This window comes from Capsella rubella, unplaced genomic scaffold (genome assembly GCF_000375325.1).
Source record: "Capsella rubella cultivar Monte Gargano unplaced genomic scaffold, Caprub1_0 scaffold_3, whole genome shotgun sequence".
NCBI classification, from domain to species: Eukaryota; Viridiplantae; Streptophyta; class Magnoliopsida; order Brassicales; family Brassicaceae; genus Capsella; species Capsella rubella.
In genome coordinates, this window is record NW_006238921.1 from 7770271 (window position 1) to 7798114 (window position 27844).

General features: G+C 35.7%; 8 protein-coding genes and 1 non-coding gene across 10 annotated transcripts; 5 read left to right on the plus strand and 4 right to left on the minus strand.

Moving 5' to 3' along the window:
- The first annotated feature begins 1961 nt into the window (after positions 1 to 1961).
- On the plus strand, positions 1962 to 5065 carry LOC17891118. The gene is made up of 11 exons (XM_023786882.1): positions 1962 to 2168; positions 2721 to 2828; positions 2910 to 3064; positions 3165 to 3258; positions 3406 to 3476; positions 3553 to 3663; positions 3785 to 3920; positions 4183 to 4271; positions 4385 to 4444; positions 4564 to 4668; positions 4764 to 5065. The coding sequence occupies exons 1-11, from the start codon at positions 2024 to 2026 to the stop codon at positions 4881 to 4883; spliced, it is 1194 nt and encodes a 397-aa protein (XP_023642650.1). The 5' UTR covers positions 1962 to 2023; the 3' UTR covers positions 4884 to 5065.
- Positions 5066 to 5095: 30 nt separating this feature from the next.
- LOC17892016 (pentatricopeptide repeat-containing protein At3g21470) lies at positions 5096 to 6667 on the plus strand. The gene has a single exon (XM_006297370.2). It carries the CDS (start codon positions 5096 to 5098, stop codon positions 6665 to 6667), a length of 1572 nt encoding a protein of 523 aa, XP_006297432.1.
- A 192-nt stretch (positions 6668 to 6859) lies between these two features.
- TRNAP-AGG lies at positions 6860 to 6931 on the minus strand. Its single transcript has one exon. It is a non-coding gene; the product is annotated as a tRNA-Pro (tRNA).
- A 143-nt stretch (positions 6932 to 7074) lies between these two features.
- LOC17893397 lies at positions 7075 to 11724 on the plus strand. Its single transcript, XM_006296532.2, has 8 exons — positions 7075 to 7293; positions 7563 to 8009; positions 8462 to 10440; positions 10559 to 10828; positions 10901 to 10981; positions 11080 to 11191; positions 11288 to 11354; positions 11448 to 11724. Exons 1-8 carry the CDS (start codon positions 7206 to 7208, stop codon positions 11536 to 11538), a joined length of 3135 nt encoding a protein of 1044 aa, XP_006296594.1. The 5' UTR covers positions 7075 to 7205; the 3' UTR covers positions 11539 to 11724.
- Positions 11725 to 14441: 2717 nt separating this feature from the next.
- LOC17893348 (heavy metal-associated isoprenylated plant protein 19) lies at positions 14442 to 15037 on the plus strand. Its single transcript, XM_006299330.2, has 3 exons — positions 14442 to 14474; positions 14569 to 14650; positions 14736 to 15037. Exons 1-3 carry the CDS (start codon positions 14442 to 14444, stop codon positions 15029 to 15031), a joined length of 411 nt encoding a protein of 136 aa, XP_006299392.1. The 3' UTR covers positions 15032 to 15037.
- A 33-nt stretch (positions 15038 to 15070) lies between these two features.
- LOC17893273 (1-deoxy-D-xylulose-5-phosphate synthase, chloroplastic) lies at positions 15071 to 18281 on the minus strand. Its single transcript, XM_023786645.1, has 10 exons — positions 18166 to 18281; positions 17840 to 17953; positions 17577 to 17741; positions 17358 to 17508; positions 17004 to 17243; positions 16604 to 16825; positions 16204 to 16511; positions 15846 to 16127; positions 15489 to 15773; positions 15071 to 15401 (listed from the first exon to the last, which is right to left on the minus strand). Exons 1-10 carry the CDS (start codon positions 18271 to 18273, stop codon positions 15252 to 15254), a joined length of 2025 nt encoding a protein of 674 aa, XP_023642413.1. The 5' UTR covers positions 18274 to 18281; the 3' UTR covers positions 15071 to 15251.
- A 1911-nt stretch (positions 18282 to 20192) lies between these two features.
- Positions 20193 to 21681, minus strand: LOC17891759 (histidine-containing phosphotransfer protein 1). Its single transcript, XM_006298670.2, has 6 exons — positions 21488 to 21681; positions 21091 to 21221; positions 20934 to 21002; positions 20732 to 20803; positions 20573 to 20645; positions 20193 to 20477 (listed from the first exon to the last, which is right to left on the minus strand). Exons 1-6 carry the CDS (start codon positions 21545 to 21547, stop codon positions 20418 to 20420), a joined length of 465 nt encoding a protein of 154 aa, XP_006298732.1. The 5' UTR covers positions 21548 to 21681; the 3' UTR covers positions 20193 to 20417.
- A 3032-nt stretch (positions 21682 to 24713) lies between these two features.
- Positions 24714 to 25544, plus strand: LOC17891892 (protein DMP1). Its single transcript, XM_006298494.2, has one exon. The coding sequence runs from the start codon at positions 24748 to 24750 to the stop codon at positions 25372 to 25374; it is 627 nt and encodes a 208-aa protein (XP_006298556.1). The 5' UTR covers positions 24714 to 24747; the 3' UTR covers positions 25375 to 25544.
- Positions 25545 to 25560: 16 nt separating this feature from the next.
- LOC17893367 lies at positions 25561 to 27808 on the minus strand. 2 transcript variants are annotated; one of them, XM_023786227.1, is made up of 5 exons: positions 27707 to 27808; positions 26668 to 27417; positions 26157 to 26364; positions 25949 to 26078; positions 25561 to 25855 (listed from the first exon to the last, which is right to left on the minus strand). In XM_023786227.1, the coding sequence occupies exons 1-5, from the start codon at positions 27712 to 27714 to the stop codon at positions 25581 to 25583; spliced, it is 1371 nt and encodes a 456-aa protein (XP_023641995.1). In that variant the 5' UTR covers positions 27715 to 27808; the 3' UTR covers positions 25561 to 25580. The 2 variants fall into 2 exon arrangements, with proteins under 2 accessions (XP_023641995.1, XP_006299891.1); XM_006299829.2 differs by having other exon boundaries at positions 26668 to 27767.
- Between the last annotated feature and the right edge of the window lie 36 nt (positions 27809 to 27844).

Genomic DNA, 27844 nt, shown 5'->3' on the forward strand with positions numbered 1-27844 from the left:
AAATTATTAGTTTCTACATTTTTAACGTCGTTGGTATTTTTTTTTTTTTATATAGTTCGGGAGTGATCCAAAGGTTTTTTAAGCTCAAAGACTATAATCTATTGAGACCGGAGGAAATCATGTTAAAATCTCGAACCCCCATAGCTAATGCTACTCGAAGCTAGATGGCGAAACTTACTTCCCTTTACCACTGACCAAGGCGACTTGGTTCAACGTCGTTTATTAAACGTCTTGTACTACTACATTATTATGTTTTAGAATTTGGTGTACTACACGGTTCTTACTTTGATTCTAGGAAACTTGTAATCTGAACTAGATACCAGATTAGATGCAATGATCTGTCTATTGGTGATTCACAGGCTCGAAAGACTATATACTTAATTCTCTTTATCATCCTAACTTTGAATCGAAACTCTCTATAGCTGATGTAATCACAAAATCCGATGTAACCGAAACCGTTGATGATGCATGATTAGTATTATTCTAATAAGATCAGTCAGATAAATCACGCTATTAAAAAGTAAAAGTAGTGGACGATCTTTGGTACCTCCTGATCGTTAAGCATATATCGTCATATATATGAGCATGGCGCATCTAGCTAGAGATTATATAGATATATTCTCTTCATATACTATACTAGAAAGTTGCCCACGCGATGCGTGGGTTATACATGAAATTTTATATAAAATTATAATTTCGGAGTTGACATTTTGCAATTTGAAATTCACTTGTCCGGGACCAAATATTTTAACTTTTAAAATCTCCTGAAATTTTTCAAATTTTCTCCAACACCAATAGAATAAGATACTTAGTAGTCATCATCTACAAGTCTCTAGACGAAGCCGAGACAATGTTGTTAACGTTGTCTAAAGTCTTTAAAGTTTCTTACACAAATCCATATCATTGTCCTGATATCACTAAACTGTTCAACACAAATTGCACAATGATGCATTAATTAATATGCATGTGTTGATCGAGCTTTATTTCATTTTAAACTATAAAAAAATGTATAAGGAAAGGTATATATTCTTGGATACTGTGTGTTGGAATAGGATCATGATCAAGGGAATATGATGACAAATTAAGATAATAACGTGACCATTCATGCATGAATGGGCCTGGTTGGATAAAGCGATCGATTCTTCCAAAGATAAACATATACAGCTAGAATAGATCAGTACCACTTGTTACAATCTCATTACCGATTTGACGTCGTCAAAACCAAACCAATTATTTCGTCTCATTTATATACAGTATCCTACTTCAAATTTATATGTAGAATCTAACTGAATTTAAACGATAAAATTATGCGATAAGATTGTGTAACAAGAACTTAATTATAAAAACTAATAGATCGATAACCGTTTATTTGTGATTGGTAAGCATACTTGTAATTATTCGTTAACCGGAACCGGAACCGGAACCTAAAAACCAAACCAAAATCGACAAAATAAGTGAATAGATCCTAAATTTCTATTCTTCGAAAATAGAAACTAAACCAACAAATTGAAAGGGTAACCAAGATATAATTGTATACCAAAATATAAGTTACCTTTAGATTTGATATTAATTCAGTTTTCAAAAATTACAAATATAAACTCGGAAATATAAGTTATCATTAGACAGAATTAAACGAAATACTCAAAAAAAATATTAGTTCAAACCAAATTGTATCAAATCGAAAATATCCGAAACCGAATCTAACCGAGCCGGAAAATTAAAATATCCGAATGGATATTAAATTGTGTACCAAATTAACCAATAACCGAAAGAACCAAACCAAAAAAACGAATGCCTAGGCATGTGTGTTGGTATTTTGACTATTTTCATAAAACACCCCATATGCGAGAACACCCCCATCAGCGAGAAATAACGGAGTAATTTGTTAAAAAAAAAGTAAGTATGGGGTGTTTTATGAAAATACCAATTTTTGAGGCCAAAATTCGTAAAATACTGAGTTCTTGCGTCAAGACTGGACTGTTCTTCTGCACTGAACCTTTTGGAGTTGATTGATCCCGAAGTCATGCAGTATCTATCGCAGTCTCGTAGAATCGCTAGGGTTTTGAAACCTCTGGCTTTTGTCGAGGCTGATGCGAGATTTGTATCCACTGCTTCTCACGCTGTTCAATGGCCGAGCCATCGATCTCTTTCCTACTCTGCATTTCCAGGTGTACCATCTTTTCATTTTCACACATCCTCCGTTCTTTGAGGGGTGACGAAATTATCATCTGTAGTTGCTTGATTCGTCATTGAAGCTTTAAAAATGGGAACTTTTATTGTGTGCGAGAATTTTTTAACCTCATTAGGATGTTTTTTTTTTTTTTTTTTGGATTTGAAAGAGGACAGAGTGATAATATTTTCTGGCAATTTCTTACACTTTTGATTCACATTTGCCTGAGATTAGATATTTGTCGATTTAGATGGTTACTGGTTTGTTGGTGCTGTCAAATTGCACTGCAGATATCGTTTACAATGTAGAAGGAGTTCTATATCATCTTTGAGTTTATTGGATACGAGTTTCAATGAAGCAAAAGAGTTAAGCAGATAGAGAAGTTTATAGAGTGTTTATTCTTCTGAGGAACATACATCTTACGATGAATATTTTTTACTATTCCTAGCACTCTGTAATGTCATGTATATATTTATGGCATAAGTTTCTAGACAAGTATAGGCTTGGTCTTTGCAATTTGATGAGTTATTTAGATGAAAATGCTTTGCAGGGATGGATAATTGCAATCAGTTGTACGCTCAATCACGACTTATGACGGCGTCGATGATTTCGAGAGCAAACTTTTCCTCTGAAGCAAAACGTGTAGAAAATCCTACAGGTTGTTAATTTGGACGCTTTATTTTGGAATTGGCTTTCGAGCTAGTTTGAATGTATCCTGATCGAATTCGCTTGTACGCAGAGTCTGTCAAGGAATTACATGCTAAAATATTTGATTCTGTTAATGTCAAGAGATCGATGCCTCCAAATGCCTGGTTGTGGTCATTAATTGACAAGTGTCGTAAGGAGGATGACATTAGTTTTCTTTTTGACGTTCTGCAGAATCTACGGAGATTTGTGAGTGGTTTGTTTCTCCCTTCCGTGTTCCTATAGTTCTCACTATGTATTAAGTCTGAGGTTAAGCTTTTAGTTGACGTTTTTACATGTTGGATTGTAGAGATTGTCCAACCTTCGTATCCATGACAACTTTAACTGCAATCTATGCCGGCAAGTTGCTAAGACTTGTGTAAGTGTGGGGGCAATTAACCATGGTAATAATATTACTTTTTGCAGAGTTAGTACTTTTTGCTTCACTTTATTTAAGTTTTTCACTCCTGACCTGTGGTTCAGTTTTCTTTTCCTAGCTGTTCTGAGAAAATGTCAATATGGTAATGTAGCTCTTATAAGTATGGCTGCAGGTAAAAGAGCACTTTGGAAACATAACGTTCATGGTTTGACTCCTAGTGTTGCATCTGCACACCATTTACTGGTATTGATAGTGCATAAGCTGGTTGGTCGTTTGTTTGGGGCACAGATTTTAAGGATGTTTGCTGGTTTTGTTGTAGTCATACGCATTAGAGCACAAGGACGTGAAACTCATGGACGAAGTAATGAAACTCCTGAAAATGAATAACCTGCCTTTACAACCTGGGACAGCGGATTTGGTTTTCAGGGGTGTATACGTTTTTGTTAAATCATTATTTTACATATTTCTTTAAAAGTAGTTGAAATACTCGTGCTTTCGGTTTACATGGCCTGCTAATTCGATGAGCTTTATTATCATGAAATGAACTTCAGCTGAATGTTTGCAGGATCTGTCATGATACAGATAACTGGGATCTATTAGCTAAGTACTCAAAGAAGTTCTGCAAAGCTGGAGTCAAGCTCAGGAAGACCACATTTGATGTATGGATGGAATTTGCTGCCAAAAGAGGTACATTTTAGTGTAGTTGGTTTCTTAAGTTGTACATCCGGTGATTTCTTGGTCAATGGTGGATTTTGTTACAACCATTTCATAATTTGAACTTGAAGTGGTCTTGAGGTATGTCTAGTAAACATCTGACGAGATATTCAACCTATCATAGGGCCCCTACTTCAGTGTTCTGAGATATGCCAACCTAATTGTTTCTATTAGATTGTCTATACTACTTGGATGTCAATTGCCTACTGTCTCATTGTTCTGATGCTTTTATTAGGAGACTCAAAGTCGTTATGGAATGTTGATAAACTGAGATCTGAGACTTACACTCAACACACCCTTTCCGGGGCTTTTTCATGTGCCAAGGTAAAACATCTCTTTCTGTATCCCCTCATGTTATGGGCATTATCATACCTATTCATATCTTCTAGAATCAAATGTCGGTTTATCCTTTGAAGCATTTGCTCTCTCTCTCTCAGGGTTTTCTGCTAGAACATAAACCAGAAGAAGCTGCTGCTGTCATCCAAATTCTATGTCAGGTCAGTCAGAGGCTGATAAATGTCTTATTTTTCGATGGATCAACGAGAATACTGGAATCTCAGTCTAAATTCGGGATCACAACATTTTTAAAATATGTGATTATGTTTACTCTCCACAGGCATATCCTGATGAGAAGAAGTTGGTACTTGAGGCTGAATTCAAGAAGCTGGTAAATGAGTGGCCGGTGGACATTATGAAGCACCAAAATGAAGAAGATAAGAAGGTAGATACCTCTCTGAGCAGGCCACTAAATACACTTTATGTATGCTCGAAACAAAAACCTAAACCATGTCTCCTTTATGCTTGTGCAAAAAACAGGCTGTAGTTGCTTCTCTGAGATCCAACATCCCTGCAATGGTCAACGCTTTAGTAAACTCAGGTTTGAGAGTGAACGTGGATATGGATGACTGGAACAAAAATGAAGCTCTTCTCAGCTGATGATTGGATCCATTTTACAGCAACGAGAAGACCAGAATAATATCCAAATTGATATAAGTACAAGTACTTTATGTTGTAGTCAATATTACAAGACTACCGAGAAGTTTATCTGGTCATGGAAACAAAAGCAACATTTGTTAATAACAAGAGAAAAAACTTTATATAAATGTCTTACTTTAAAATTTTGCGAGACTAGAGAAAAGTTTTCAGTCATGAATATAGAAGAACATTTATCTTTAGGTGAATTTCATGTGTCGAATCTAATAAGGAATCATATCTCTAGAGGATCACCAAAACAAGCTCTGGTTCTGTATGGAGGAATCCGCAGCAAAGGAGTGTTTTTTCCCGGATGGGTTCCTTTGCTTTTGAAAGCGTGTGCTTGCGTTGCTCCACGTGTTGTTCTTGGGAAGCTGTTGCATTCTGAGTCGATCAAGTTCGGTATTTGCTCCGATGTTATGGTGGGAAGCTCTCTGATCAGCATGTATGGGAAATGGGGTTGTATAGTTTCTGCTCGTAAAGTGTTTGACGAAATGCCTGAGAGAAACGTGGCTACTTGGAACGCTATGATTGGTGGGTATATGGGTAATGGCGATGAAGTTTCGGCTAGTGGATTGTTTGAAGAGATATCCGGAAGCAGAAATACGGTGACTTGGATCGAGATGATGAAAGGGTATGGGAAGAGAAATGAGATTGAGAAAGCTAAAGAATTGTTTGAGAGAATGCCTCTTGAGCTGAAGAATGTGAAGGCTTGGTCGGTGATGCTCCGAGTGTACGTTAGTAATCGAGAAATGGATGATGCAAGGATGTTTTTCGAGGACATACCAGAGAAGAACTCCTTCATATGGTCATTGATGATCTCTGGGTATTTTAGGATAGGTGATGTGCGTGAGGCTACAGCTATTTTTTATCGAGTTTGTTCTCGTGATTTGGTGATTTGGAACACTCTGATCACTGGTTATGCACAGAATGGGTACTCTGATGATGCTATTGATGCTTTCTATAAGATGCAAGGAGAAGGGTATGAACCAGATGCTGTCACGGTTTCAAGTGTTTTATCTGCTTGTGCTCAATCTGGCCGTCTTGATGTTGGCAGAGACGTTCACTCTCTGGTTTATCATAAAGGAATCGAACTTAACCAGTTTGTTTCAAATGCGTTGATCGATATGTATGCTAAATGCGGGGATCTAGAGAATGCGACTTCCGTGTTTGAGTCGTTAAGTCAGAGAAGTGTAGCGTGCTGGAACTCAATGATTTCATGTTTCGCCATTCATGGGAAAGGCAAAGAAGCTTTAGAGATGTTCAGAACGATGGAGAGCTTAGATACAAATCCCGACGAGATCACTTTTATGGCGGTTCTCACTGCTTGTGCACATGGAGGGTTTTTAATGGAAGGTCTAAAAATATTCTTGGAGATGACTCAAAAGGATGTGAAACCAAACGTTAAACATTTCGGATGCTTGATTCATCTCTTAGGACGGTCTGGGAAACTGAAAGAGGCTTACAAATTGATAAGAGAAATGCCTGTGAAACCGAACGATACAGTTTTGGGAGCTTTACTAGGTGCCTGCAAGGTCCATATGGATACAGAAATGGCTGACCAAGTGATGAAGATCATCGAGACTACAGGAAGCATCACAAACAGTGACAGCGAGAACCATCTTGTGTCGATATCGAACTTATATGCACACGCCGAGAGATGGGAAACATCAGAAACGATAAGAGTGGAAATGGAGAAAAGAGGACTTGAGAAATCCCCAGGGTTTAGCTCACTAGTTTTGATCTGATCAGTCTATACGACTTACCCTGTTTGACTGTTTCTTTAACCATACACCTGATGATAACAAAACAGTCTTTGTACGAATCCGACATATGAATATACTGTACATACCGTTTAACTTTTTTCCTCCGTGGTTGGTGAGTGGTGTGACTGGTGATATTACCCAATCAACGGTTAAAAAACTAAAAAAAAAAAAATTGGGGCGTTCCGAGAATTGAACTCGGGACCTCTCGCACCCTAAGCGAGAATCATACCACTAGACCAAACGCCCAATAATGTGATAATGTAACAACAAAAACTATATAATTGTTATTTGTTTATTTCCCTCCCGAATTTGGTAGTTCACCCGCGAGAACCCTAAAGAGACGACACTTTACTGTCTTTTGCGCGCCTTAATAACTCACTGTCTTCTCGCTGTCTTTTGGGATCTACATTGAATTCATAAACTCTCAAGTCAAAAATTACTCTCTAATCATTCGTGTTGAGAAACCAATCCCGGCGAATTGGATTATCGTGGTTCGGAGTTTGTCGGTGGATAAATCGTAATGGCTAAAGCAAATAATAACTTTTCAGCGGATCAAGAGACCCAGCCGATTGATGATGATTCTAATCCCTCTTCGCCTTCTGCTTCTGGTATGTTTTTTAAACTATTCGATCTCTTTAGGGTTTTTGTAAAAAGCTCTGATTTTTTTGGCTTCTCCTCGATTTGTTTTCCCAATTTCAATTAGAGTTGGAGTTGAGATTTTATAAAAAAAAACCTGACTTTGCTGTGTTGTTGATTTCTAATTTGAAGATTTTGGAAAAATTTTGTGGTTTCTTAGTTACTTTCTCTGTAGTTTGTTTGTTTTGGTGTTCGTTTACTATGATTAATACCACCTGACCTTATTTGTTCTGAATCTTAGGCGAAGATAAAGATAGTTTGTTTGGGGACTGTGACACACAACCTTTTGAGGACAGTGCTTGGATTGATGATCAATATATGGAGACTCAGGTCGTGGATATTGGATGTGATAATGAAGAGTTTCTACTTTGTGGTGAAACTCAAGCAGTTGATTTGGTATTTGAAACCCAAGAAGAACCTTTTGTTGAAGGGACACAGTTACTCGAAGCTTCTGATGGTTTGGCGGCTACACAGGTTTTGGATCATTTTGATGATCAAGTTGTTGCGGATAGTGATGATGATGTTACTGCTGTCTTGGAAGATGGTAGTGAGCTCTCTGACGACAGTGATGACTCGTGTAGTAAAGCCAAAACTGTTTTATCTAGTGAAGAGAACAGACAGGATGGTAGTGGAAAGGTTAAATCAACATGTGCCCTTGATGCTTGGTCAAATGAACATGGGATTTCTGGTGAGTTTCTAACCAATATTGCGGAGTTTGTTAATGAAATTTTAGTCCTTTTTCGTTCCCGTTTTACTTCTTGTTAGAGATTTAAAGTTGGCTTCTTGGGTTCAAAAATGTCTTCAACTTACCTTAGTTGCTTACCAACCTTCAAGCATGAGAGATATTTTTCGTCAATTATGGGAACCAGCAAATTTTTGTATATAGTTAATGACCCCACTGTTAATATTCATGTAATATTCAATCCCTTCTAGGAGAAATTCTTAATCTACTAAGGTAGTCATGTTTTCCTGTGTTTTAGTAGCATACCATTGATGCTGTGGTCTTTTTAAGATTAGATATGTCTCACATTCTTCCCAAGTTCTATTTTTTGTCTATATATTATTTTCAACATCTTGGAAGCATTTGAAGTTTCTTCTCTCATTTGCACTTATTTCAGTGACCATTCTTTCTTTTACCAGGCAAAAAGATGGCTAGGTTTGCTTCAGTTCGTTCTGCAGCTTTCCGTGCATCTGCTGTGGCAGCTCGTTTTGCAGCCCCAAAGATACCCAACAGTGACCGTTCTACTTTAGTCAACTTTCATACTTCTGGACAAGGAGACACACATAATTCTTCTCTGGAATATAGAGTTGGAGAAGTAGGGAATCAGCAATCTCTTACCAGTATATTTGTTGAAAAGAAAAATGACTTACAAACAGGAAACAGAACAGCGAGGAAGCTTTTCCAGGAGGATTTGCCTGAAGAAAATTGCCATTCTGTTGATTACAATGTCGATCTGGAGGATTTGAGTTATATTGACTCTCAAGAACCTGGTGAGGCATCCCAGGCCAGTGCTCTTAAGTTGGTTGATAAGCTCATTAATGAGTCCCGTGTAGAGTTTGGTTTTGAAGTTGAAGCAGACTGTGGAAGGAGAACGGAAGAAAAGTCAAAATTTGTCCCGATTTTTAAAGGCCCACAAGAATTAGCAAAGAAATTAAGTTACAAAAGCGGAGCTGTTGGTAACTGTGTTTTCGACTGGGATGATAATCGTGAGGATGAAGGAGGTGGTGATATCTACCGTAGAAGAAAAGATGAATTCTTTGGCATTGCAAGTAAAGGACGGGAATTTTCTACCTTGCCTAGAGAACAGAAAAGAGAATTGATACATGAAAGTCATGGAGGACTTGGGGATGTAGTGGATAAAAGAAGGACTCGTTCTGATTCCAAACTATTGCAGCATAGTGTGACCAGGAGCCAAAAGAATATCCAGGCTGCTAAAAAGAATCTTGCCAAAGAGTTAGATGATGTTCGTGAAGCGGTTGTTTTGGGGAATGATGCACAAGTTGCTGATGAAACAATTGATGATCTGTGCTCTAGAGACCGTAGCAAGTTTGTTTCTGAGACAAGTTGTCTTACGGGAAAGAAACTGTCACCAGGAGAAGAAAGAGGATATTCTCCCGGTGGAGTCGTTACTAGACAATCCAGGGGAACTAAGAGGATTCAGGCTATGAGTAAAGATGAATTGTTGAAAAAAAGAAGGAAGAAGGCTAGTCCGAATACTGAAGGGTCTTCAAAGGATGACCAGCTTGATAAAGAAGGTCCGTCCTGCTGGAAAAGTAGGAAGATCCAGACTGCTTCACGAGAAACTGAAAAGAATTTTGTTGTTGGTTTAGATGAAGTTTCCAAGGAAAGTAATACAAAATTGTTTGATAGGAATGAAGAGGTAGAAGCAGGGCCAGATACACAAATGGCTGCTGAAGTGATGAATGCTCTGTACTCTGGGGACGGCAGGGAGATTGATCCTGAGCTAAACAATCTAATAGGTAAGAAGTTGTCACTGAAAGGAGGCATTTCTAGTCGTGGAGTCGTTACCAGAAAATCCAAGAGGATTAAGGGAATGCAGGCTGTGGATAATGATGTTGAATCACTTGATACAAAAACAAAGAAGGCTAGATCAATTTGTGCCAAATCTTGCGAGAAGAATAGGGATAGGTATTTAAAAAATGACAAAGTTAATCCGCCTGATGAAGTTGTTGTGTCAACTACAGAGAAGAGGCAAGGAGAATTTTCAAACAAGCATATTATGTCTAAGTTACCTAGGCAATCAAGTAGAGGTGACACTGAGGCGTTGAATTATCCCAAGAGGAGAAGATCAGCTCGTATTTTGCAAGATCAGGTTAATGAGGCAGGGAGGAGTACAGATCCCACTTTTGATACTCCAGTTAAGTCTAAGATGCCTTCAACGAATGTGTCGCCTATATGCATGGGTGACGAATATCTTAGACTTTCTTGCAAGGATTCAGTTACATCACACACTACAAGGGAATTTCGTAGCTTAACCTTACCATTAGCGGAACCTATCTCCGAGACAAAGAGTACTAGAAAGAGAAGAGATTTGGGTAGTGTACGTGTCTTGTTCAGCCAGCATCTTGATGAAGATGTGACCAAGCATCAGAAGAAGGTATAAACCTTATACCTTTCTTTTTCTTTTTTCAATTGGTAGTTCAATTTTTAGTTTTACATTAACTAAAGACTTCTAAACTGAGTAAACCTCTAACAATCTTGCATTTGCTCGACAGATTTTGGCAAGGTTTGATATCTCGGAAGCTTCCTCCATGAAAGAGGCAACACACTTCATTGCTGATAACTTTACGCGCACAAGGAACATGCTAGAAGCAATCGCTTCAGGCAAGCCAGTGGTCACAACACAATGGCTTGAAAGCATCGGCCAAGTAAACATATATGTTGACGAGGATCTGTATATTCTCAGAGATATAAAGAAGGAGAAGGAATTCTGTTTCAACATGGGAGTTTCTTTGGCTCGTGCACGCCAGTTTCCGCTACTACAGGTATTTAATACTCTTTTGATTTCAATTCCCTTTGCTCTCCCTGTTTGGCTCATTATTTTTACACTACAATAGGGGAGAAGAGTTTTTATCACCCCAAATACAAAGCCTGGTCTAAACACAATCACGACTTTGGTTAAGGCAGTTCATGGACTGGTAATCAATTCTTTACCTTTTTACACTTTCGTGTGCATGATCTTAATAACTGTTTCTCCCCACCACCCAAACTGATCCATAATGAAAACAAATGCCAGCCTGTAGAAAGACTCGGAAGATCTATCCTAAGCAAAGATAAGGTCCCAGAAAATCTTTTGGTCCTATCATGTGAAGAGGATCGAACTATCTGCATACCATTCCTAGAGAGAGGTGAGTTGCAGTTTGGTCAAAATATGATGTCTGCATTTGTATGTGCATGGTAGATGTCACGCGGGGAATAACAGTTTTTCGTTTCCTTATCCTCAGGGGCTGAGGTATATAGCTCGGAGTTACTTTTAAATGGGATAGTTACTCAAAGGCTTGAGTATGAAAGGTGGGTATTCTTATTTGACAAGATAGTTTCATATTTGTGGAACAAAGTTTTGTCTCATCTCCTTAATGGCTTCTGAATCTTGAACTTTGCTAGGTACCGTCTCTTCACAGACCATGTGAGGAGAACGCGGTCAACAATATGGATCAAAGACGTAAAAGGCAAGTTCCAACGCCGTAGCGGGTAAAAGAGGTAATGCGATCAGACTCCTATATGATACAGCTGTTTTAGATTATACTAGATTAGAAAGTGACTGTAAATGTAACAACTCGTGTAACTATAATCTGCTTGAACTTTTTACTTTTATTTTTCTAAAGTCGTTTAAAATTTGTATAATTTCCCTTTTATTACGAGAGCTGGGTTTTGAGTGTCAGTCATTATGAATAATTTGGTTTGATTCTCAAAACTTGCCTATCAAGAGAAGTGAAAAAAGATGATTATTATTATTATTATTATTCAATGGACGAAACTCGATGGAAACAAAGAGACACACACAGACCTGACCAACTTTAATTAAAAAAAAAGTAAAATAATAGAATAATATGCCACATAATATTACTTTTTTTTAGTTGTCTAAATTTATTTTTGATTAACTTTTGAATATAATATTATGTGGCATATTATTCTATTTTCATTGACTAAGCTAATATGAGGTGAATAAGAACTCTTGAGGAAATGAAATCCTTCAACAACTTGGCCGAGAGAATCGTCCTCCTTCATGCCGATCAAGAAGACAGATCCGTTGCTGCCTGAACCCCTGTTCTCCATTGAAAGGAAACCTGGACCAGTATGCTGCCTGATGAAGTTCTCAGCCTCGAAAAACGTATCGCCATAGATTGATTCTGCTCCCATTCCGTTACCAGAAATGAAATCTCCTCCGCAAAACATTTGATCAGGTACCACACGGTAGATGATTGATCCCCTTGTAGTGGGGTCGTGTCCGCAAAGAGCTCCATCACGATCCGACCAGCTGGTCTGCCCCCCACGGTCATATCAAAAAACACTCGAGGGTTACCCATTTTCAACGATGGATCAGGCAACTTACTACCACTGCTTTCTGCTTTCATAAACTCATCCTTTACTTGTTTATCAACCCCACCAGCCAGAGGATGAACATGCGCTCCTCCTTTCACGTTTCCTCCTCCACCTACAGGTTTTACGTTAATCGTCAAACCAACATTAGCCGGAACGTTTATTATGACGGGTGCATTGGCTTCATTAAAGCTTAAACTTATCTCCATTTTTCGAAGATGCGTCAGAGATATTAATTAGGGTTTTTATGGGAGGTACTCGTATATATCAAATAATACTAAAACGGCTTAGATTTCAGTTACCGTGATTTTAGGAGAGTATCTCAACTTGTGATAAAGGTTTAAACAATGGGAGCAAATAGATTATTATTAGGCCGCCGCCTCAACTCGATGGAAACACAAACTAACCATAATCAAAAGTCAAAACCAAAAAGAAGAAATTAAAGCATGCTGGGATCTTTACACTGACACAACAACCAAAGCCCTCCTAAAATCAATATTATTATCTTTCAATGGTCTACTCTCTAGATATATAAATTTTGTTTAATTGTAAATTCTAAAAACCTAATGATCATTTATAAATCCAAACCAATATGTAGCCTCTTAAAATTGTAAAATCTAAACTCAAACTATTATGAGAAATTCCCTTGGATGCCATGATTTTAGTTTTTCTTCCAAAAATACCACAATTTGTTTTTTCCAAAAATAATGTAGAATTATTTGTTTTAATGTTTGGGTTGACTATTTATATTTAGGGTATAATTTTTAGGGTTAGAGTTTAGTGTTTAGGATTTAAAAATTAGCTTTGAATGTTAAAATTTTTTACTTTTAGTTTGTGGTATTTTTGGGAAAAAATATATTTTATTGGTATTTTTGAAAAAGAAAAATTATAATGGTATTTAAGAGAATTCTCCAACTATTATTTAAATTTTTTTAATTAAAAATATACATATTTTATTTCCTTTGACTGTTTTAGTTGTCTAAATTTATTTTTGATTAACTTTTGAATATAATATTATGTGGCATATTATTCTATTTTCATTGACTAAGCTAATATGAGGTGAATAAGAAATATATTTCTAATATGTATTATGGATAATAATATATCTACTAATATATAAATTAACAAATATAACGATATCATTTTTTCATGAAAGAAATATGAGTGCATCATGCACTGTGCATGCACTATATGTCTACTATGCAATTTTAATAATAATAGATAAACAAAAAGAGTACCATGACTGCGTGTGCGGTTCTTCTGTGTGAAATGTATACATGTCCATCTCTACATCTTTGAAGGGTTATAGTTTACATGAAAAATTCATGAAATCTATCGTCTTGAACGATCTCATCACAAATAAGCAATCCTTCAGTCATTAACAAAAATAACACTTGACTCCTAGAGAGTCGATTATTCACCCAATATTGCATGATTCCAACTTTATATGGTAAACAAATGATCAAATAAATTAGAGACAAGGGAATTTAGTTTGATTATCTAAAAGAATATAAAACAGTCATTGAAAGGCATATATATAATTTGTAAACAATCTAGAAAACAATAGAGAAGTGAAAGACATAATGAGAGGAACTGCATTAAATATGAGTCGAAATAAATGTGTGATACAAAAAAATATTATATGTCATGGTTCGAATCCAAGATGTGATCCAAAAATATGAATATCCAAATTGTGGACCAAAAATTAATATACATGACAGGAAATGGCAATCAAGGCGTTATTACAATGTTGATGTCGTTTTGTTTTGATGATCTAATCATTGTCATATTATTACCAGTACTAGGTCGTAAATGGTAATGTTATGCTTCTTCAGAGTTCACAATTCTATTAATTAAGTTTAAGAAAAATAAGAATGAACCGTATTAACCGTCAGTAACTCCTATCCAAAATCTAAACCGCCAATGCAAAAAAAAAAAAAAAAAAAAAACTTAAAAACAACAGTATTGTTCCTTTTGACACGAAGACATCATCTCTTGTCTATTCGGACATAAAGTACAAAATCTAAAAACTTCATACACTGATCATTCGATTCACCAATGACGAAAGAAAAGAAAAAGGACAACGTCAGAGTAAGTTCATACTTACTTGTTTTGTGAATCCTCTGTTTTCAATATATATGGTTGTTAGTTACTTCGTTTTGTTTTCGATATATATGTTGTGTAGTATATGGATGTCGAACTCAACGTATCGATGCATTGCAACGAATGCGAGAGAAAAATCGCTAGAGTTATTTCCAAATTCAAAGGTATTACAAAATCAACGTAACGTTATATATATACCATATGTTTGCAATATAGTTTTTTAATTTCGAATGATATGTGAATTCATAGGAGTTGAGACGTTTGTTACGGATATGAATAGTCACAAGGTTGTGGTCACGGGTAAGATCGATCCGAAGAAGTTGGTGAAGAAACTCAAGAAGAAGACAGGCAAAAGAGCGAAGATTGTAGTCAAGGAAGAGAAAGATGAAGAGTCTAGTAAAGACGCTGATAATGAAAATGTTCTCGAGATTGATATGGAACCGATTGGTTTAGGCGATGATGAATGGTGTAATTATGATTGGGAGATGGAGAAATTTATGGTGTTTAGCGACGAAAACCCTAAAGCTATATGTTCTATTTCTTAGTCTTGTTGAAACAAGACATTATAAGCATCACACAAAAAAAACATTCTTGAATGTGAATGACTTGTTTTGGAGAAAATAAATTACAAACAATTTTATAAGAATGTAAATTCAAAAGCTAGAGGATCTTACTTTGTTCATCAATTATTAGATAAATTGTAACCAAACTAGAATTAATACTTCTCATATAGAATTGAAGATTTTGTGTACCCTTTTTGAGATTTCATTTCTCATAAAACAAGGCTTCTCTAGGTGTCCCCATTAAGTTAAGTGCAGTAGCTGCAATATGAGACGCTGTGAGGCCAGCTTCAGCCAGTTGATCCATTGGTGATCCATGTTCGATATACCGGTCAGGTATTACCATTGGTCTCCACTTTTGTCAAAAGGAAAAAAAACATTTGAATTCAGGGATCAAAGGGATACAAATGTAAACTAGAAACGTGTGAAAATGTAAATGTACCTTGAGCTTTCCATCAAGAAGGCCATCAAGTGCAAGAAATTGTACCACATGCGATCCAAATCCTCCAATTGAACCTTCTTCAACCGTGATCAAAACCTCGTGTGATTTCGCTAAGCTACGGATGAGAGCAACATCTAATGGCTTGCAAAATCTTGCATCCGCTACCGTTACCTTTAGTCCGCGTTCGCCTAGCATAGAAGCAGCCTCTAAACAGTTTTGAACGGCTGATCCGTACCCCAAAAGAGCAACCCTCTCGCCTTCTCTTAGTATCCTACCTTTTCCAATCTGAAATTAGGCAAACACAAAAACATTAAAACTTGAATGTTTTAGTTCATAATATGCTTTTAGTAAACATACCTGAAGCGGGACACCTTTGTTTCCAGGAGGAAGTGAAACGCCAATACCATTTCCTCTATGATATCGAAAGCAAGAAGGACGGTCATCAATAGCTGCAGCCGTAGCAACCATGTTACAAAGCTCTGCTTCATCAGATGGAGCCATCACTATCATATTTGGAAGACATGCCATAAACGTCACATCAAATGCTCCACAGTGTGTTGGACCATCTGCTCCCATAAGTCCTGCTCTATCTATTGCAAATCTCACTGGTAGTTTCTGTAGATCAACATCGTGTACAACCTACACAAACTAGTAAAAGTCAAGTTACCGTAGCACAATAACCATGAACTCTCAGTTTTTGAATATGTTACTTTACTTGGTCATAAGCACGCTGCATGAAAGACGAGTAGATTGTACAAAAGGGCTTAAGGCCTTCACAAGCAAGACCGGCAGCAAAAGTAACTGCATGTTGTTCTGCTATGCCAACATCGAAACACCTTGTAGGAAAACGGCTCTCGAAGTGATTCAACATGGTGCCACCTCCCATGGCTGCATGAATGGCTACAACATCTTTGTCTGCCTCTGCTTCCGCAATCAAGGCCTCCACAAAACAGGAAGTGTAAGACTTAGTCTTGGCAATGTTTTTGAACTGTTTACCTGTTGCTGGCTCAAATTTCAAAACTCCTGAAACAAGAAGAAGAAAGATAGATCAATCCAAGAATGCATAGCATAGTCAAGAAAAAAAAAACATGTTATTTTTATGCAACTGATATTACCATGATACTTGTCATCAGCTCTCTCGGCGTAAGGATATCCGCGACCTTTCTCAGTCACGACATGAATAAGAACCGGTCCTATGGTTCTAGTGCTCTTTACCTTTTCAAGAATGGTGACCAAATCATCTATTTTGTGCCCATCAACTGGACCAATATAATGGAAACCAAGTTCTTCAAACAGTGTTGAACTAGTCCCACTAATCATTCCACGAGCATACTCGTCTACCTTTGAAGCAAATTGGTGCATTGATCCCCCAATCTGCTTCCTGACTCCCTATAAAGAACATATATAAGACTTGATTTTTCACACAAAAACAAAATATATAAAGATTTTCCACAAAGGAAAATGAAAGAGTATTATTACTTGCCTTAGCAACTTCTCTCAGTTCCCTGAGAGGACCATTAGACTGTAAACTACTAAGAGCCCTGCTCAATGCTCCAACGGGAGGAGTTGGTCCATCCAAGTTAGCAGTAGGCAAAGAGACTTGCTTGTTGTCGTTGAGAATCACAATCATGTCGGATTCTAAGTAGCCAGCATTATTCATTGCTTCATAAGCTTGTCCAGCTGTCATGGCACCATCTCCTACAACCGCAACCACACTATTGTTCATCCCCTTCAAGTCCCTACCGACAGCCATTCCTAGTTAACAAATTTTCGGATATTAGAAAAGTCCTATAGTAGTTATAACTTAATCATAAGAGAAATAAGTTTTCTTGCTGTCTTGTGTCACAAGGAAATAACAACAAGGGTTACCTAAGCCTGCAGATATTGTGGTAGAACTGTGTCCAGTGCCAAAGGAGTCATGCTCACTCTCTCTTCGGTTGGTGTAGCCGGAGAGGCCATTGGTCTGCCTTAGTGTCTTCATCTTTCCTCTTCTTCCCGTTAGAATCTTGTGAGGATAAGACTGTCAAAAGACAAAACAAGTGAGTAAATAAATAAAAAGTCACTGATGATTGCAATGAAATAACCAACCTGATGACCAACATCCCAAAGGATCTTATCTTGAGGAGTATTGAAGATATAATGAAGGGCAACAGTGAGCTCAACAACACCAAGATTCGAACCCAAGTGTCCTCCAGTTTTCGAAACATTGAAGATAACATCAGATCTCAACTCGTCTGAAAGAACTTTGAGTTCCTACATATCCATAATTCAAATTCCATATAAGCACAACACTTTTTCATCATTTTATTTGAGACAAAACAAGGTTCAAGGTTTTGGATTGAGACATATACTTTCATGGACAGGTTTTTCATGTGCATTGGATGGTTGATTGTGTCCAGTAAAGGAGTTGGTTGTCTGTTTGAATAATATTCACCTTTCTCAGCAAGTGTTCCTCTTACTTTTAACTGAACAAGACCAACAAAAAATCAATAGGATGTTCTGTTCGATCAGTTCAATAAATGTGTAACTTTAAGGATCTGAAACGAGCATAACATAATTTATTCATAAAACAAGAACTAGATGTGGTTTCTCATTCATAATATGCAGTTTTTTCTCATTGTATACATAACTTCATATTTATAAGTCATGAAGTCAATAAGTAAAAGAAAAGTCTTACAATGCAAGTGGTGTTTCTTGTAGAAGACACAGAAGTAGATGGTTTGCAATATTGAATTGAAGGATGTCTATTTATGTAAGAAGGAAAGGCAAATACGGAGAGAGCCATTTGAGAGAATATTGTGTTTCAAAGAGCCAAAGGTGAAGTGATGATGATCTGTGTGTTGATATGACATCCCAACGTGTATATATAGTGGCAGTAGTCAATAATACAAAGCGTAAAGTTTAATACCGAAAATAAAATAAAACATTCTATAAATTTATAATGGCAAGACGATAATATTTTATTAAATTTTAGTGATATTAATATATTAATAAATATTTATCTATAAAGACATAATTTTGTTTCTTTATTAGAAACTTTAGAAAATATGTATTTGAGACAATTTTATCTAAATAAAATTAGTACGTAATTTGGATGTTATTAATTATGTAGAAAAAATCTCTTTCGAAAATAAATTACAAAAAACTATAAGATAAATTCACTTAAAACGATAAACATAAATTGAAATTTATGAATAGTTACCTCATGTATCGTATTTTAACAACGTATAAAACTTATTATATAATCTCATAGTTTGGGTGATAACTTCCCATATGTATAGGAAATTCAAAGTCTTTCTTTGGGAATAAGGAATGAAACAAATAACACATAGTATACCACACAAGTTGACCACAAGTACTATTTGGATACATTATACATAAGGGTCAAAGCCTTATTTTCATCATAAAAGTAGTTAAGCACGGCTCTATTTGCTCGTCTTCATCACATTGACATGATGTTTCTAAAATCGCGATTATTGTCCAAATAGAAACTCAAATCAGTTTTGAAAGATCTATAGCCGTTAAGTAAGTAATGCATTGACTAATGTATTGATCCAACGGGAATTGTATATATGTGGCCTTGTGGGAGAGACTATATGAGAGATGTTTGCATGAGAAATACATTAATTCTAGTTTCACACATCTACACGAACTTATATACGTAGCGTAACTAAATTCTGATTATATACACATTAAGTCAGTAATGATGCATGTGTTGTGTTTCATGTGTGTTGAACGTTGTAACTTAGCCGTGACTTAGACTATGGAAAGGAGAAAATTAAACGGAATTAGTCAACCTCCTTTATCTTGATTACTGATTAGAATTCTTTGTATGGAAATATTTTCACCAAAACATGCTTCCATTTTGGATACTATGCATGTTCTAAAACAAAGATCTAAGATTCTTTTTCTAAATTGAAACTAAACAAAACCAAGAACAAAATATTGTCACACTATGATGTAATAGATAACAAACAAATAGTGGATGGAAAAATGATATATATGACCATATCATATTTTGTCATAATGCATAATTAAAGATAAGAGAGGTTCATTATAAATACGAAGTGGAAATCTTAATTATTGAAAAGACAAAAAGTTCAGTAGGAAACTAGTAAAGTTACATAAGAACAAACGATGAAGGAACGCTAATTCTTTACCCAAAAAGGTTAAATAAAAAAAAGATGAATTAGGAATGCTAATTAATACAAATATATATATATCGAGCAATATGAAGATACATCATACATGTATGAGGTTACAAAACTATAGATACTGTTACAATATAACATATTACCATTTTTTTCTTAATCGACGACAGGTCACAGATCCTATACGAATTTAAGAATATTGTCATTATGTGTACCAAAATGTCATATAGTTATGTTTTTTCGTTTCATTGCATTGCATAAATGTCTTAAAATCTTAGAGACTCATAGAAAATGTCACAATCATGCAAATTGCAAATAAAATACAAACATTCCTAGATCATCATCGATGTGTATTACAGGCCCTTTCTTACCCTCTTGGGCTACTAAATTTATATGGTCTGGCCCATCTGTGTTCTTTAGCCTAAGACTAATCCATTTTTTACAATAACCATTTGTTTGTATCATTTCGAAATCAAGAAAGCACCAACCTAACAAAATTGTCTAGATCACATTAACCTTAATGCCTATAGCATAAAAGCTTGTAACATCTATATCAAAACGCTAATATAAATATAGCCTTCACTATTATTCTTGAAGTTTTTACCATACATAGGTGGGATTTAGGTGTGGATTCAGATTAAGAAACGTTTCGGTGTATCTCACTCATCCAATGGCACAAACAAGAAGTTCACATAAGAACTTTTTTGGATAGTAACAAAAAGAGAAGATGAGATCTCCGAAATGATACAACAATGGATAGTGGTGTTTATTAATTCTCTCAAAACCCGAGTTCGACGGCCGGGACCATTCCACCAGAGGCTACAATCTGTTGCTCCAGCTGCGTACAAAACCAATATTGAATCAAATCAGTACCAAGTATTGATCAGAACATGATAAAAACAGTTTTATAGAAAAGTCTCTTTGACTACTCACTTTGAAGAGAGTCTCTAATCTGTTCTTCACAAGATAGTACTCTTGCTTCACTTGTTGCAAACATCTATGACATCTGGATATTTTCATCAATTTTATCATTTTTCCTAATCAGATCTTTAAAACCAATAAATAATAACGAATATATCGATCAAAACTCACGCTTCAACATTTTGTTGCTCGCAGAAGTTGCGGAAGACAACACAAGCATTCTTAACTCTCTGTGCTCCTATACTGTTTTTTTTTTAATGGCAACATCAACACACAGTCAAAATCTCAATGTTCTTTAGACATTTCAAGATCAAGAAACTGTCATTATCTTTTGGATCTAAACCAGAGATGTTTTGTTTTTTTGGTTTGTTACCTGGAGCTGCTACCTTTGAGTTGATGAACATGGGGATCAACTTTTTTGAAGTCTACAACTTGTTGATCTCTGCCAAAACATAACAACAGTTAGAAGACACACACACATAAGTTTTAGGTAACATAAATAAAAGAGGTAAAAGAGAGGATGTGTATACAGGGATAGTGAGAGATCATTGAGAATCCTGTCAGAGTCTTGGAAGAAGAGTGTAACAACTTGTGAAACAAAATCTGGATTGCTTTCATCTTGTAGTTGTTGCAGCTGCAAGAACTGGCTGTCCAAAATCCCCTGTTTTTTTTTTATGTACCAAAACAACAACAATAAATAAAAAAGCTCTCCATACTCAGAAACAAATTTTACATAATCAAACTTAAACTCATGTTGATCTTACCAAATATTAGAAATTTAAAAGCATAAATCCTTTTCACTGTTACTCCTAAAACCATTTTTCAATCTTCAAAATCATATTAACAAAAACACTTTCAAATCGTTTTTAAGTGACTTTTTTTTTTTTTAGCTGATTTTTTACCCATTTTAGAATGTGAAAAGCTTACTTCTAAGAAGAGTGATTTAGTGTAATCTTGCAAACTCTTCTGCATCTGAACCAAATCCATCTTCTCTCTGTTTATTTGCTTTTTATTCCTTTGTGTTTCTCTCTGCCAATAATGGAGGTAAGACCATTGTCCAAACAAAGTTATCAGTACTTAAAAGATGAGAACACAATCCTCCGCATCAAAATCATTTTTTTAAAAACATTATTATATATAAAAAAAACAATATTTGTATTTTATAATTTACAGTTTTGGTTTGGATGTGAGAAAAGAATCCAAAAAACAAAATCAAAAATCAAAAATGGAAGTTGGTGGTGCTGTCAACTGTCTAAACCATTATTTTTGCGCTTTCTCCTCGTTTTTATTTGCCAAATGTGATAAAGACATTAGAATAAGCATTTGATACTTTTCTTGATTTGTCTCTTTTTGCATCGAATTTTAAAAATCTACTTACTGTACATCTGATATATGAAAAAACAAAGCATATAATAATATGCGTTTGCTAGCATACATTCAATGTATCTCTCAAATTAGAATCTCTCGAGGGAAACTTTAATTTGATTTGATCCTCGTTAATTGTTTTCTTTTGTCCAACTAGTGTTAGTATATTACGATAATGCATTGACTGGTTTAGTTTATTTACAATGATCTCACAAAAATCGTAAACGTAATTGAGTTTAATCAAAGGTGCATTTGTGACTTTGAACTCCATATATGCCACCTGACACTATAATTTGTTAATGATTGCTACAGCCAAACATAATGCAGTTTCGAACTTCTATAACCTATCATTGGTAGAGTACTTATTAAAATATGAGATTTTCCTTTGTCCTTTTACAGCTTAGATAACCATAATATAATGTATGATACATCTGATGAATAGTAAGTGTACAACTTTATTATCATGGACACATCAAGCCAAAATAAACAGTAGTAATAATATAGTATATTTCTGCACATTTGACTTGTTAAAAAAATCCGTTTTGAATGAGCTCACATGTGACATGCAAGAAGACGATTTGTTAATTTAACCAATGACATAAAACGTAATACACTTAACTAAACAAATATTATTAGTGGATCATATTCAGATTAATGGGTCCATTATCTTAGAGGGTTCTCTATCTCTAATTATGGGCCTTTCAAATCTTATTATGAATTTCACATAGAGGTTGCGAAATGGATGATGGATTGTTCTTGACGTAAACAACACTAAAACATTTGTAGTTTACAAGATTTATGTCTTCTCCAAAACAAACTAATTATAATGCAATGTTTATCATATAATTCTTTATATACACTACATACATACAATGTTTTTTTCTTATGTAAGAATTTTAACATATATCTGATCCGAGTCTACTTCAAGCATACCAGTCTCATCTTTGACATGTCTCTAGCATTACATTTTCGTCGCTTCAAATACTCTCTCAATCATACAATCATGCTCATGCACAGTAAATGGCGAATTTTTCCGTAATTAATTAGTATTTTTTCAATGACACTTCCAACACGTCAAGCCAAAAATTAAACAATAGTAGTAATATTAGTATAACAGTAACATTTCTACATATTTGGGTAAAGATCTTTGCCTTGACGACACGTCTCACATGATGAATGGGACGACATGGGACATGCAAGAACGTACGTATGTGTGTTTAACCAATGGCATAAAACGTATTATACTAACTAACCAAATATTATTAGTGGATCTTATTTGATAATGGGTCCATTCCCATCACTAATCATGAATCTTTCAAACTCTTACCATGAATTTTGTTATCTTTACATTATCTCCGTGAGAAAGTTAAACTGTGCTTCAGTGCTTCCTTAGTTTTTTTAAACAAACTAATACGTAAAAAAGTCTAAAAAGAGTATGCATGCACCAAGCAATTTAGTATAAGAAAATCATTAGCCAACCTAATCAAATTTGTTTAAAAAATGTATAAAAGGCTAAACACACAAGTCGCTGTAGACGCAGCCAATTGTGAATTTTATTTACTGAAAACAAATAAAAAGGTGAGCATGCAGAATGAGTTAGTCGATTCATTGGTTCATAGCCAATTTCAGGTTAAGTTCAATATACACAAGTAAATGAAATGAGTTGTCGTTTCTATCTCGTGTATACTGTATAGGCCTGGTTGGTTCATCAACTGCAAGAAAACGATTAAGAAGTGGGTTTAAATGTTTAGATGATGTATTTACACTAAAAACAATACATTATGTCAACTAAACGTTGAATGCATCTAAGTTTCACATTTTGAATTTGACGTATATATATATATATATGATAAATAAAAAAATAAAAAACTAAATTAATGTCGTGTGACTGCAAGTTGAAATATGTTGACATATAAAGGCAAACGCTATAAGTCTTGATCGTAACACATATTGAATTCCTTTCATGATATGCATTATTTACAAATTATAAATATAAACACAAAAATCATTGTGAAATTTTCTTTGCATTTCCATTTTTTTTTGTTTAATTACATGTGAAAAGTATGATACATACAAATTTCAAACGCAAAAACGTCAAACTCATTCAAAATTCTCTTTGCATTTGCAACTCTAAAGTCTTATCTTTTTGATACAAAAAAACACTAACATACCACATATATAAACACACTCTTATTCTCTATCATTTTTTTTTGTGTGTTAACGTTTATAAGTTATATTATTGATAAAAGAAAACTAATACTTCTGTCTTACTTAGCTTAAAATATCATTTTGATATAAACAGTATATTTGAGCACATATATAAACACAAAAACAAACACATTTATAAGACAACTTGTAATAATAATAATTCACTACTTAAAGAACAATTCTATAGCGACCTATAAAATTAAGTAGTATATAGTCTTGGAAATTTTACGGATTCAAAAGAGAAACTTCTCTTTAGATTCAGTCAAGATTCATATTACCAAACGTGTTCGTTGTAATGCGACGCCTTATAAATTTCTTCTCATTTAGGTCCAAGAGTTAATAAATTATGTGTGTGTCTACTTTTCATATCGATCGAAGAAAAATATTAATCAACGGTTTTAGAAATTGTCGACTCTTCGTGCATAGAGTCTAGGACAAAAGTGATGGTTTGACTAGGTCAATGTTATTACCAATTCTTCTACGGTGTTTAAAACCATCATGATCTCGGACCGGATCAATGGTTTATCATCTCAAACTGTTCTATAAATACCGACAAACGTATCAAGCCAAGAACTCACTTTATAGTTTATACATCTAATTCGAGGTACAAGCTCATGTCCGATACTTCTTCTTTGCTCATATCCAAAACAAACCCTCCAGCTTCATCGGGAACCATGGCAAACAAATCCCTCACAGGCCTAGAGAGTCTTATAAAGCTTCTCCCTACAGGAACACTCTTCATCTATCTTTTACTCAACCCTGTCCTCACTAACGATGGTGAATGCACCACTGTTAATAAAGTCATGTCAAGCATCCTTGTCGCCCTTTGCAGCTTCTCCTGCGTGTTCTCATGCTTCACGGATAGTTTCAAAGGCGTCGACGGATCAAGAAAGTTTGGTATAGTCACCAAGAAGGGTCTTTGGACTTATGCTGATCCTGGATCCGTGGATTTGTCCAAGTACAAGCTCAGGATCGCGGATTTCGTTCATGCGGGTTTCGTGCTGGCTGTGTTTGGGACGCTGGTGTTGCTTGACGCTAATACCGCAAGCTGCTTTTATCCTCGGTTCAGGGAAACACAAAAGACATTGGTCATGGCTTTGCCTCCAGCCGTGGGTATTGCCTCAGCCGCTATCTTCGCTTTGTTTCCAAGCAAACGGAGTGGGATCGGGTACGCACCAATTGCTGAGGAGGTAGGTGCTGAAGAGGAAACCAAGAAAGCCTCTGCCTCTGCCTCTGCCTGAGATTGGTTACCTTAGTTGTTTCTAAATTATTTGTTAGATATGTTGTAGATTGTAAAAGAATATGATTGTTTGTTTCTTAAAACATTGATTTAGTTCTTTGTGACCATAGCGATCAATATGTAAGTGAATGTTGTATTGCATCTTACATAATAGTATTGGAATAAACGTTATCATATAAACAAGAGTTGTTCCTTAATGGCCAACTTTTATGAAGACATAAGATTTCCTAGTTTCCATGTATCTCCGGACATCAAATTAGCTTTTATCTGAAAGATCTTCTGCTTTGCTTTCTTGCGCGAATATTTGAAGCTACCTTGTGATCGCTCTTTGGTTATAACTAAATCGACTTTGACTATATGATGATCAGAAGTACCTTTGGAAGAAACAACTGAATACGAGCCAGGAACAAATTCGTAAGGTGACTCTGGAGATGCAAGAATGTAGTCTACCCGTGTCCCATACTTGCATGTTCCTTGTACATCTATATCAGATCAAGAATTTCCCATATTACTATTGCTATGATTGAATACTATAAAGGAAGGTTCTAAAACTTTGCAAGTTTAGAGAAACTAACTTTGGCCTTTGGCAATAATGACTACAGGCTCACATTCTCCTGCAAATTCTTTAGAGTCCAAGTATCCTTTTCCCTTGAGAAATCTCATCACTTCAACTCTAGGCGTAGGCTTTCCTGAGTCCTCGTAATACTGTTCTTACAGTAGATAGTTTTGGTTATATATGAAATGAAGCAAACTAAAGTTATGACCGCTCTAACGAAATGTTACCTTTACGATGTGGTTCCATCTTGCTATGGAATAATCAGAGCCATCAAGAGAATTCAAGCCTCCAAGCAAGATGTGGGGAGACTCATCTCCTCGAGTAATTGCATCGATTTGCTTCATCCGCCAGTTCTCATCTAGATGGTCAAGCTGAGTACAATACACGTTTACTTCTCCAGCCCATGGAACCTCTATAGTCACTTTCAACACATTCCTGCACACACACACAAAACACTTGAGTCGACCACACTCAGCAAAACACCATGTTCCAGAACAGTAAACAAAGACAGTTCATCTTCTATATTGCTTCTATAACCTGAATATAACTTAAAATTGGAAACAAAATGCATTACCTAACTCTACAATTTAAGATACACAGTCCCATGAGCTTATAGTTATAATCAATGCTTCAGGTTGTTTAGGACTTGATAGTTTAGTAAAAAAAGATACCATTAAGGAAAATGATATAGTCAAAGAGGAAAATAATGTAAGATAGGCAAAAGAAGATTTATATCACCTAAAATCATCTGCATCGGCAATTCTCTGAACTCTCCACTTCTTTATGGGCCATTTTGACAGTATAGCATTGCCATACTCCGGCGCCCAGCTCTCTGCAAACACATATTTCATACCTAAGGCAGAAGCCAAATCTGATAATGGCTTCATAAGTGTCTCTTCCTCTGCTTTCACATCTTGCAAAGCCAAGATGTCTGCATCTAACTCTCTTAACAACTCAGCTATGCTTCTTCTGCTGCTGTAACCGTTAAAGCTCTCTTGATCCCACCAACAAGAAGGAAGACATACAGGAGATCTCATCGAGATATTTCCTCTGTTTTCTTTCCCGTCGTTATCATTCTCTACCATACTCAGAAAGCTGTAGCTCTGTGATAAAGAAATCTCATTGTCTGGGAGATTAATGCAGACCTTTGGTTTCCTGGCTGCAGAAGAATGTAACGGAGACTGCTTCAAAATCCCTTTTGGAGAGGGTGGGCATGTGATGTTGTTGCTATCTATGTGACCAAGAAAATCTGTTTCCTCCATATTTTGCACAACAGGAGCAAGTGAGAACATTGCCACGTTAAACGTGGCAACCCGAATATGTCTTCTGGATTTTGAGCTTAGATGGATAGAAGGAACTTCCGTTTCCGGGGTCTCCTTTCTTCGAGCTCTCCACCTTGCTTTCCTGAACCTCCTGACGATAACTCTGGCCCTCACACGTTTCCTGATAACCCATCGGATTCTTGAATAAAAGAAACCAAGCTTCCTTCTAAACACACACAGCATGTAAACAGCTACAAAAGATTTAACACTTCACAGAGATTTCCTAATACAAATTTTTCATGAACCAATTAAACAACATGACTATAATATAAGATCAATGAAGAGAGATGAGATGATATTAAAGAAGAGAAGTCATAAGCCAACTGCTCCAAATTTGGTGAATAAAGGATATAATTTCCACTAAATTCTGTTGAGCGTCTCATCTAAAAAAAAATGTCAAACAAATGTAAACCTGCTACCACAGAAGAGAGAACAGCAAAGAACCAAAACCTTACCTGTACATCAACCATCTCAAAGAAATTTTCACAAGTAGGTTAAAGAGAAAACTGACAAAAATATAAGTATATTCTATACAAACTATAGACTTCTGTGAATGATTTAGAATGTGCATGTGTAGAAAGATATTACCATAT

Coding starts and splice junctions, on each gene's coding strand:
- LOC17891118 (XM_023786882.1), top strand. CDS start 2,024: ATGCAGTATCTATCGCAGTCTCGTAGAATCGCTAGGGTTTTGAAACCT. Junction 3,259..3,405: donor TGTGGGGGCAATTAACCATG/GTAATAATATTA, acceptor GTATGGCTGCAG/GTAAAAGAGCACTTTGGAAA. Junction 4,669..4,763: donor AAAATGAAGAAGATAAGAAG/GTAGATACCTCT, acceptor TGCAAAAAACAG/GCTGTAGTTGCTTCTCTGAG.
- LOC17892016 (XM_006297370.2), top strand. CDS start 5,096: ATGAATATAGAAGAACATTTATCTTTAGGTGAATTTCATGTGTCGAAT.
- LOC17893397 (XM_006296532.2), top strand. CDS start 7,206: ATGGCTAAAGCAAATAATAACTTTTCAGCGGATCAAGAGACCCAGCCG. Junction 10,441..10,558: donor TGACCAAGCATCAGAAGAAG/GTATAAACCTTA, acceptor TTTGCTCGACAG/ATTTTGGCAAGGTTTGATAT. Junction 10,982..11,079: donor TTAAGGCAGTTCATGGACTG/GTAATCAATTCT, acceptor AACAAATGCCAG/CCTGTAGAAAGACTCGGAAG.
- LOC17893348 (XM_006299330.2), top strand. CDS start 14,442: ATGACGAAAGAAAAGAAAAAGGACAACGTCAGA. Junction 14,475..14,568: donor AGAAAAAGGACAACGTCAGA/GTAAGTTCATAC, acceptor TATGTTGTGTAG/TATATGGATGTCGAACTCAA. Junction 14,651..14,735: donor AGTTATTTCCAAATTCAAAG/GTATTACAAAAT, acceptor GTGAATTCATAG/GAGTTGAGACGTTTGTTACG.
- LOC17893273 (XM_023786645.1), bottom strand. CDS start 18,273: ATGGCTCTCTCCGTATTTGCCTTTCCTTCTTACATAAATAGACATCCT. Junction 16,826..17,003: donor TAGTAGTTTACAGTCTAATG/GTCCTCTCAGGG, acceptor CTTCAAAGGTAG/ACGAGTATGCTCGTGGAATG. Junction 16,512..16,603: donor AGCTGATGACAAGTATCATG/GTAATATCAGTT, acceptor TTCTTGTTTCAG/GAGTTTTGAAATTTGAGCCA.
- LOC17891759 (XM_006298670.2), bottom strand. CDS start 21,547: ATGGATTTGGTTCAGATGCAGAAGAGTTTGCAAGATTACACTAAATCA. Junction 21,003..21,090: donor AATGATCTCTCACTATCCCT/GTATACACATCC, acceptor ATGTTTTGGCAG/AGATCAACAAGTTGTAGACT. Junction 20,478..20,572: donor GATTAGAGACTCTCTTCAAA/GTGAGTAGTCAA, acceptor TTTTGTACGCAG/CTGGAGCAACAGATTGTAGC.
- LOC17891892 (XM_006298494.2), top strand. CDS start 24,748: ATGTCCGATACTTCTTCTTTGCTCATATCCAAAACAAACCCTCCAGCT.
- LOC17893367 (XM_006299829.2), bottom strand. CDS start 27,434: ATGCTGTGTGTGTTTAGAAGGAAGCTTGGTTTCTTTTATTCAAGAATC. Junction 26,365..26,667: donor GCCGATGCAGATGATTTTAG/GTGATATAAATC, acceptor GTGTGTGTGCAG/GAATGTGTTGAAAGTGACTA. Junction 25,856..25,948: donor CATTATTGCCAAAGGCCAAA/GTTAGTTTCTCT, acceptor GATCTGATATAG/ATGTACAAGGAACATGCAAG.